The sequence below is a fragment of the Alexandromys fortis genome, unplaced genomic scaffold, assembly GCF_014885135.2.
Source record: "Alexandromys fortis isolate MF-2015 unplaced genomic scaffold, M_Fortis_MF-2015_v1.1 scaffold_207, whole genome shotgun sequence".
Classification (NCBI taxonomy): domain Eukaryota; kingdom Metazoa; phylum Chordata; class Mammalia; order Rodentia; family Cricetidae; genus Alexandromys; species Alexandromys fortis.
The window spans coordinates 2,132,255-2,142,705 of NW_026068106.1; the positions used below are offsets into that span (position 1 = coordinate 2,132,255).

At 40.1% G+C, this 10,451-nt stretch overlaps 1 protein-coding gene across 5 annotated transcripts in view; it reads right to left on the reverse strand.

The window, feature by feature from the left end:
- Positions 1–8,332, reverse strand: part of Pkhd1 (PKHD1 ciliary IPT domain containing fibrocystin/polyductin) — a 438,845-nt gene extending 430,513 nt beyond the window's left edge. For 4 of the 5 annotated variants that reach the window (XM_050124099.1, XM_050124100.1, XM_050124101.1 and 1 more), the window contains exons 1-5: positions 8,201–8,332; positions 5,680–5,815; positions 4,049–4,126; positions 3,362–3,506; positions 428–536 (exon numbers count right to left, since the gene is read on the reverse strand). In XM_050124099.1, coding sequence (XP_049980056.1) covers positions 428–536; positions 3,362–3,506; positions 4,049–4,126; positions 5,680–5,731 — 384 coding nt within the window. In that variant the 5' untranslated portion in view covers positions 5,732–5,815; positions 8,201–8,332. Of the gene's footprint in view, positions 1–427; positions 537–3,361; positions 3,507–4,048; positions 4,127–5,679; positions 5,816–7,581; positions 8,168–8,200 lie in introns of those variants that run through there. The other variant, XM_050124098.1, reaches the window with a different exon arrangement.
- Positions 8,333–10,451: the final 2,119 nt, after the last annotated feature.

Below are 10,451 nucleotides of genomic sequence, written 5' to 3' on the forward strand. Positions count from 1 at the left end.
GACCTGGGACCCCTGAGTTCTTTCAGTATTCTAACACTCAGAATCAGTTAAAGACATGGCACTTGTCCACAAAGGCATTGTCTGAGGCTCCTGCATGAGCTTCAGGTTCAATGTGGATTCCCAGTCACATGAGAGTTTGAATCCTGGTTCTGCCACTTACTGCCTGGGTGATGTAGCAAGCATACTAGATGGTTCCATAATCAGTTCAGGAGCCTTGTACTACACAATATACAGAAGGCACTCACTAGAGCCTGACATACAAGTAGTCAGTATTTATCCTTCACAGTGTCAGAAAAACCCTAACATTCTCTCTATATTTCTTCTTCCCTATTAAAGCAGACATGCTGTTGATTTATAACTTATTATCAATAACATACCTTCTATCTGAGCAATTCCTCTCACACATTCCTCTCTCCTCAGAACCTACCTTGAAAGTACAGCCATCCAGTGATCCCGAACATGGGCCGCCTAACACTCGCTCCCCAGAGCGTATCTCCAGAGAGTACTGTCCTGCATGAGCTTCAGACAGCAGAGATCTGGGGACAGAAAACAGAAATCTTTATGAATTAAAACACACACACACACACACACAAGAGTTCCCACCTGATTGCTTCCCACTTCGCCCCTGTATTTGTAAGATGGAGCTGAGGGAATATCTCTATATTTCACTTTTTACCACCTAGATCTACTACTCCCTAGAGCTCCACTTGGGCCAAGTCCTCACCAAGAGAAACTGTACTTCTTGTTGTTGTTGTTATTGTTGTTGATGATGATGATGATGATGATGATGATGATGATGATGATGAAGAAGAAAGTCCTTTAAACTTAAGAGCTTAATAGCTCACAATTATAAGCTCATAGGACTTTAAGAGCTCAAGACAAGCACTTCAAAATAGAATTATGAGTATGTTCTAGGATCTTAAAGAGGCTATGAATATATCTTAATGAAGTCTATGAAAACACAAAGAGAGAGTGGAATGAAGTAATGAAAACAGTTTGAGACATGAAAATAGGACTAGCATCACTAAAAAAACCCAAGCCGAGATAAAACTGGAAACGAGAAAGGTAGGAAGTTAAATAAATAATTTAAAGATAAACCTCATCAACAGAGTTCAAGACATGGAAGAAAGAACCTCAGGCATTGAAGACAAGGTAGAAGAAATGGATACCTCAGTCAAACAAAATGTTACATCTAAAAAAAAAGGCACAAAAGATCCAGGAAATCTGGGACACCATTGAAAAACTAAATCTATAAATAATAGAAATAGAAGACATCAAAGTAACACAGGTCTAAGACCCAGAAATATTTTAAACAAAATCATTGAATTAAATCACCAAACTAAAGAAAGAGATGCCTATCAAGGTACAGGAAGCAAGCAGAGAACACCAAGTAGACTGAACCAGGAAAGAAATTCCTCACTACATAGAATAATGAAAACTTTATACATACAAAACAGAGCAAAGATGTTAAAAGCTTCAATGGAAAAGACCAAGCCACATAGATATCAAGACAGAACCATTAGAAAAATACTTTGTGATATGCATGGGAGGCCTACCCTTTTCTGAACAGAAACAGTGAAGGAGTGGATGGATGGACACCTGACTTTTCAGTGGAGACTTTAAAAGTCAGAAGGGCCTGGATAGATATTCAGTAAACTCTTAGAGATTTAGAGATGACAGATACCAACCCAGACTACTATACGCAGCAAAACTATCAATCACAATAGACAGAGGGAAAAAAAAAAAAACACTCAACACTAAAACAAAATTTTCAATCCAGTCCTACAGAAGTCACTAGAAGGAAAATACCAGCCTGAAGAGGTTAATTACACAGAAGAAAACAAATGAAATAAGTAATCCCAGAACAGTAAATCAAAAGATTGGCAGAAATGCACAATATATCAACATAGAAGTCAATAACCACTGCCCATCATGAACTATCAATATTAACTGTCTCAATTCCCAAATAAGAAAAAAAGATGCAGGCTAATAGATTAGATTAGAAAACAGAATCTATTTTTCTGCTGCATCCAAGAAATATGCTTTACCATAAAGAGAGACATCATCTCAGGGTAAAATGATGAAAAAAATATTCTAAGCAAATGAACCCAAGAAGCAAGTAGATATAGCCATTTTAATATTTGATAAAGTAGACGTCAATTCCACAATAGCTAGAATAGATAGGGAAGGATACTACCTGCTCACTCGTCAGAGGAAACATTCACCAAGAGGATATTGCAACTCTAAGTATTTATGCACCAAGCACAATGGCACCCAAGTTAACAAAAGAAACCCCACTGCAGCTACAATAGCATGCTGCTCCTCATACAGTGATGGGGTAACTTCACTTTTTCACTCTCAACAAGAGACACATCAACTGGACAAAAAAAAAAAAACCAAACAGAAAAATGCTTGAGTTAAATAACGTCATAATTCAAAGCTATCTAGCAGATATTGATGAATCACTTCAAGCAAACACAAAAGAATATACTTTCTTCTCCGCAGCTCATGGAACTTTGTCCAATATTGACCACATACTTGCATATGTAGGTCATGCTGAGGTCTTTAGAAAGACTGCTAGAGCCAGGGGGTCAAGGAGTCTACTGTGAGATTGTGCTTCAAAGGTCAGAGGTTACACCCAGAAAGTCTCACCAACATGACTGCCCAAAAGTGAGCTGAACAAGGACAGTAATCATGCCGAAGTGAATGGGGGGAAAACCCCATGAGGCCTCAACCCTGAATGAAGAGTTACAAGCACCTGCTAAGAGCAGGAGAGATGATCCTCCCTAGGCAAGAGCACACCAATTGGTTGTCTAGTGCCAAATGGTCAGCTCTGAAAATGCACATACACATAACACTATAGACTGAGCAGGTAATATCTAGGGACTGATATGTGTATACATATAAATATATGCACATAACAATAATTAATGGTGATGTTGATGGGGGGTCACAAATTTGAAAGATAGCAAGGTGGGGTGTGTGGAGGATTTGGAGGGAGGAAAGGGAAGGGGGAAATGATGTGATTGTATTATAATCTCAAAAAATAAAATGAAACAGTCAAGAATAAAGATTTACAAAAGAAAGGAACATTGAAGAGTGATTGTTTTTGTGTGATGATAGGGTTAATTTTCATTTTCTTTCATTTGTCCTTTCTGCCACAGACAGAACTCTGCTTCTGTTGTCTACTCCGAGAGAGATTAAAGGAAAAGAATTTTGAAAGCATGTAAGTATATTCATGTAGAGTGTTTTAAAGCCACGCCTGATCATTGGAGGCACTGTAGGAGTCATGTCTCCCAAAGCTACTGAGAAAAGGGAAGCCCACTCATCCTGCCAGGTGTTGTGTTCCAGACTTGTGTACCTGGTCTGGCAAGTCACCACAGGCAAATCGACGAAGACAGGATAGACATCACAGGGGATCCTCGGTAAGGCTGGAACTGCCAAGTTCACCAGGTCTATCTCCAGCTGAGAGCCATTGTTGGGGTAAAGAATGCTGTTCTCTGAATCTAAACACAAGAAGACATCTGGAGGAGACATACAGGGCAAGGCAAACACTGGCCACAGGAGGGCAATGTAAGACATTGTGTTGGCCTGAAGATAACATCAATACTCATTTCCAAAGGCAGTTAATGTTATTTTACAAAAGTTCTCTTAATTATGAACCTACGATTTTCTTTCTCCCTTCATATCTTCCTACTCTCTAGGAAACAGTTTTCCAACCTTCCAGGCTGCTTTGTGCCATGGGTATGGTTTACGGGCTCCTAACATGAAATCCTATATAAGGGTAACAGCCAAGGTAGTGCTTAGCATCCCTGCCAAAACAGCTCACCATCATCCCAAGCACCCCACCAAGAGGATACTGATTCAACAGTGACCTCTGCTATGACACTGGCCAGTTAGCATCTGCAAAAACAGAGTTGGGACAATCAGTTCATCCTGCTTGGATCCTTTTTTAGCACTGTTCTTAGAGCAGGAGGCAAGTATTCACACTTCTTTGAACTTTGGATCTATAAATCCAGCACTCACATTTAGAGAAGCCCAAACCTACCATTCAAAACAACTGTGATCCATGTTCCCCCTGCAAGGCTACCTTTCTTAGGTTCAATCTGGACACTCAGGTAAGGGTCTGTCAAGAAAAGAAAATACTGGTTTTGAAGGTTGTGTATGATCCACTAGCACCCCCAATATCTTAAAGCAGACTTTAGCATGTATGTATCAATCAAGGGTTGTATGAAGAATCAATCTCCAGGCCCCATTACCAGAGTTTCTGGTTCAAGATGTGCACTTATATTCAGGCATTGATGGTCCAAGAAACATCTCTTTAGAGTCCTACTTTAAGGAAAATTTATTGCTCTGATTTGAGAAATCCAGAACCTCAGTGTTCATGGGGACAATTCTGAATTTCTGCTTCTCTTAGAAACAGTCTCAGAGACATGCTTCGTTCTTATGTGAACTCTCTCTGCCTCTCTTCTCTATTCCGCTCTGTGCAGATTTACATATAAAGTTCACTACTTTTATTCCTACTTCCTTGGAAGAGGAAAACCTTCTTGGGGATGTGTCTGCTTCCTTTCTTCTTTCTTGCCACCTGTCCTCTGGGTTTGTCTGTCTGTTTGTTTGTTTGTTTGTTTGTTTGTTTGTTTGTCTTTGGAGTCTGATGAACCACATAGTTAGAATTATTCCCAAGAATTACCAAGACTTCCATGACTTTTCCTTGAATGATCATTGAGGGACTAGAGTAAAAGCATTGTAGAACTTCCTTTAAAATAAAAAGGGAAAGGAGTATGGGCTTGAAATGCTAGACTAAACTGAGCTTACAAACATCTTCGAGGATATTCATAGACCTGTCATGGTCAAGGCAAAACCACTTCAAGGAGGCTAACAAAAATAGCTAGATGATAATAGGCATCTCCAGATGATAATAAGCAAACAATGTGTGTGTTATCTATAAAAAAAATGGCTTCATTTCCATGTCAGAAAATTTCAAGTATAAACTAGACCTTGCCTGTGGACTAGACCAGGCAACCATTTGGTAGCTCACTACACACCTAAGAATTGCAGTAACCCATTTACATCAACTTATTGTCATGACAACCCAACCAGATCACACCATTCTTAGACCCCCAAAGATGATTGGATAACTTTGTCCAAAGAAGACAAAAAATATAATAAGATACAAAGATTACCAAACTCACTGAGAAGTTGAAAGCATGATTAGGAAAAATGAAAGGTGATTTTAATACAAGGAGCCATTAATCACTAAGACACAATTCCTTAGGGAATACATAACAATAAAATCTAATAAAAATTATATCTACTAGTTCAAAAATAGATTATAGAAGAAATCATGTTATCATTAAAATATGTGCATTGTAACAGCCACCCCTACTGGCCACTAAAAGCTGAAATATATACTCATAACAATTTAACAAATAACCCCAGATACTCATCACAGGAATAAAAAAAAAAAGTATTATTTCAGATCCCGAAGCAAATATTTCAATTCTTCCTTCTCAAATGATGTTTTAACTCACATTTTAAGTGGGCATGAAAAAACTGTATCTACCTACAGGATACAAGCAAGGCTATTTATACTTGCTACATTAATACTTTCCTATCAGTAGAGCTCTCAAGGCAGCCTAGTGGTCTGATGTGCGAGCTGTTCACACGCTTTCTACTTACCTGCTAGAAGCAGAACTTCCATACTCAGGAGAGTGATCAGCCAGGCAAGCATGACGTCCAGCTAGCTAGCCCTCTTGAGATGGCTCCGATATTAAAAGCATTTTTCGCGTTGATTGATGGAATGTGACTTTTGTGCCTTATTAAGCATAAAGTAAAAAACATAATGCCTATATACCATCAATGAGCTATATTGAAACAGAAAACTAAAAGATGGGACAGATGTAGTGCCAGCCCAACAAGTGCAGCTCTCACTCGTCCAAGAGATTTCTTTTCACCGCAGATGGGGACCATTACAGAAAGCCACAGCGGTCAAAGTGAAGCAAACTACTATCTGTGGGGTGCACAGTTCACACTGATGCATCTACAACACAACCACTCCACCTAACCTCTGAGAACAGGGAGAAAGGGGAAAGAAAGATTGTAAGAGCCAGAGGACCAGGAAGTCTGCTCCAAGACAGCATCTGGTAAATATGACAGGGAGGCTACACTCGTGAAATTGCCACAATATGGCTGTGTAAGCAAGACCTGAATAATGACAACACCAGTTGACATGCCAGCATGGGTAGGGGAAATCACATAAGGCTCCACCACTACACTCAATTAAAAACTGCTGGGCTCATCATCTTGTACTTACATACTTATTCATACACACATATATACATATATGTATATATACATATATATCAATAGTTAAAGAATAAGGGGCTGTGAATTTAAAAGAGGGTGGGAATGGTTAAAGAGATTCGGGTGATGTCATTATATTTGAAAGAAAAAAAAGGAAGGAAGGAAGAATGAAGTGCTCATCTTTGGAGGCACCCACCATCTTCCTAAGCTCAGGAGAGGGCGAACACATAGGAAAATCATCACTCAGCCCGTCTTGTTTCAATAGCTGATTTAATCCACGTTTAAATCAGGTGAAGAATAGCAACACCATTCATTACTTCACCATTGTGCACATGAATCCTAGAAATAGTTTCTAGTTGTCAGATGTCGAGTGACCAAACAGGGGTACATGCTCTTTTCTCGTATCCCAGCTTCCCAGCTTCCTCTCCCATGACTGTCGGATTTGAATCCTTCATGATAGCTATAATGTATTTCTTCTTAGCAACCAGGTAAGGCCTCGGTGTGTTGGCCTCTGCTCTGGCAGCTAACCCTCCTTCGCTTTCTGAGCCCCTGGTTTCATTCTCCAGCAAATCTTAACTCAGGAGATCTCCTCAAAACTCCAGTTCACATCTTGTGAGAGCCGGAGCCAGATATTGTCTGTGTACTGCTATGCATGGCTTGCCTCTAGAGGGCAGTGTGAAGAGACTCAGAGACTAGCCACCCTTCCCATACGGGTTTCAGTGTGAAAGTCCCATTTAGTACTCAAAGACCTCTGATTTTACAGATCTGAAAGATGTGACTTTGTCTCCATGACAAAGAAAACGGAACCCACACAGCCTGACTGGGCCCTTGGATGATGCTCTAGGAAGATGGCGAGCTGTTCTCCAGCCCCAGTCAGAAGTGAATAGACAAATATTCCTAAAACACTGACTCTGAGGTTCTCAGAAAGTTTGAAAAGTAAAAGAAGTAAATCCATCTTATTACATATACATTATGTAAATTTCTAAGAAAACCCCTCGATATGTAGTAGTTACACCATTTCAGAAAGCACAGAACCCCCAAATAGTCCCAGAACAAGAATTTCTTCCCCACCCCAAAACACATTGAATTTATCATACAGGTACATCGTGATTAAGCTAACTCAAAATAAACAATAACACATTTAGTTCAGCACTGGGAAGGTTTACTTCATACCCAGGAAATGCTGACCACCGTACTGGAAGCTAGGAAAATCGAGAGTCTATGTACCCATTCTCAGTCATGGCATCTTTTCAGGTATGAAAGGAGGGCTGAAATTACCAAGTGTTCTTGTAGATTGCAAATTTCTTACGCTCTTCAGTCTATTTGTAACCTGTAGTTGGATTGCAAGCATCCAGTTCTCTGTGATAAATACCACAAAAAAAAAATGATGATAAGAAAAACTTGCTACCCAGCCCAAAGGCACGGGATCTTGCTTACATGGTCTGATGGCATGCGGTTCAATCCAGGCCCATTATTTTAGCACACTATATTTTAATGCCTAGTGCGAAGCTTAGGACAGTGGAAATAAACATGCCCACACTGGGCTTCACTAAACACTTATTTTCCTCTGAAAACAAAACAGTCACTTCCCTGGATGTAGATTCATCAGTCCCCTTGTCCTTCCTAAGGATAAACTCACTGTCTTTTTATTTCCTCTAGATGGAATGTTTGAACCACAGAGAGAACACTGTACATCCTGTCCTCCTCCTGCTCCTGGTTCTTTCTCTCTGCCCGCTCCTTTCCCTCATCCCTCCTCTCTCAGCTCTCCCTCCTGTGGGAGCCTGAAAGACAAAGTTTTCAAGCTCTTACCGTAGACTTCCCACTTCCTTTTGCCTAATGCAATGATGGCAGGAGATGCAGAGTTAGAAAACAAAGGATTTTCTGAATCAAACCGTACCTGGTTCTGTGCCTGTCTTGTCATTCAAAGGTGAAATCTTTTCTTTGTAAACGATGCCATGTTATCTGGTTACAGCCCAGCCTGCAGCTACCATGCAGGTAGCTCCCTTATGTTGGACTATAACTCACCCAACCTGTTTCTCTCCTGGCCAAATGTGCACCAGAGTAAAAGTTTACAAATGACCATGGGGCAAGTTTAATTATTAACGTGAACTATTTAGAGACCCAAAGAAGGGCCTTCCTACATTTTTCTCTGGTTACTGTATGTGTCTCAGACAAGAATTTCAAATAAAAGACTGCCCAATGATTGAAAGAATGTGCCAGGAGGAGGACAGCCAGTGAGCAGAGAGTGCAGAGGGAACATTCGAGGAGGATGGCATGATCCACAAGTGGTCCGTAGCTATTCCTACACACTGTTCTCTGGACTCTCAGTAATGTATTCACCAGAGGGGCATGGGCCTAAAGATGCGGAGGAACTGAGTGCTTAGCGAGGCCAGTTCAGCTTTGTACTTTCTGTTCTCCTTCTTACCCTGCTTTCATAACAAGAAGTCCTTAATTTCCACCCTCATTACCCAATGATACTTCAAAATGAGTTTGGGTCACCAGCTTGTTGTCACTTGATGAAAAATCCGAGAGCCAGCAGACAGGAAGTCAACATCAACTTCATACTTACTGAACATTTGACTTATCTATCCATGCCCCTACTCAGAGAAAACTTGGCAGCCTTGTCCCTGCCTGAAAGAATACCAATATACCTGAAGAAGATATTCCACCAAGATTAAATTTAATCCAGAGGTTACATTACAGCCCGGCAGAGGCTGGAGAGATGTCTCAGAGGCACTGGCTTCTCTTCCAGAGGTTCTGAGTTCAATGCTCAGCAACCACATGGGGGCTCAGAACCATCTGTACTGAAATCCGGGGCCCTTTTCTGGCGTGCAGACAGAACACTGCATACATAATAAATAAATAAATAAATCGTTAAAAATATATATTATATGAGATTTAAAAGAAATACAGTCCTACAGCTATCCCTGGAAGGGAAAACCCATTGCAATTCTGCCCAGTACCACAGTTTGGCAGCCACTGAAAAGTCAATGGATCTGGGAGAGCTGCAACTAGTAAGGTGTAGAAGGAAGGCCATGTGGAGGAGCCCATATATAGATGTGAAAAAGAAAAATTAGCAGGAGAGAAGAGACACCTGCTGGGTATCATGAACTTTGATGTTCTTATGCTTGGCTTCTTCCTTCTGGACCAACAAATCTACTCACTCCCATCTCATACCTGGGAGTGTGATCTGCGTGGCTCCACCACTGTACCTGATGTCTTATTGGTTTCACAGGGCACATTACATTTCAAAGATGATCTGTTCACTTCTAGGACTCTACTGTTCCATATACTCAAAGTGATAACTAAGCTTCCATATTGGCAATATACCTTTCACAGCCATCAAAACTTGAGTGTAACTTGTTACGTGAGCACTGAATAGGCTGGTGCCGCCCAATAGTATTTAACTTATATAAGCCATTCCCACACTATGTGTATGTAATTCAGGGAAAATTAGTTTTTAATCTCTCTGTAAACCAAAACAAATTGCACTGTGCTTTATAGAGAGTGGATTCACCCCCAAAAAATGGAATTTTATTTATTCTATTAGGAATTTATTTGAAGAAAAATACTTGAGTCGATATGAGCAACAAAAGCAAAAACTTGAAAACTAAGGATGCCCAATGTCATTTTGGTTTGGGCTTTTTCTCCTCTTTACTTTTCTAAAAAAATTATTACATTTTCTTCAACTTATACACACATTTCCAATAGAAAGAGGACATCTCATCAAATAAGCAGGACACTAGCATGACCTTCCACTGAAGGACTTCATTAGGCAACAAGAGCCCCAGAACAAACTTTTCTTGTCCTCCAAAGTCACCTCTTGTGAGAGAGTTTACACAGCTTCATCTTACACTGTGTTGTCAGAATCCACCCCCAAAAAAACAAAACCTACCCTTTTCTTTCTGCTTTCCTGTTCTTCAATCCACTCTACTTCATTAAGAACAAATAAAAACAATCAAATCCCTCTGAGTTTATTCTCATGTTACCACCATGGGCTCAGATTTGAGGCAACATGACTCTGCCTCACCAAAGACCCAACCTATGGGTAAAATACCAGTGTTAGACTTTCTTTAACAAACTTTCTTTCCCATCAAACAAAACAACTCAAAGATAACGTGTTCTTTTTTTTTAAATATTTATTTATT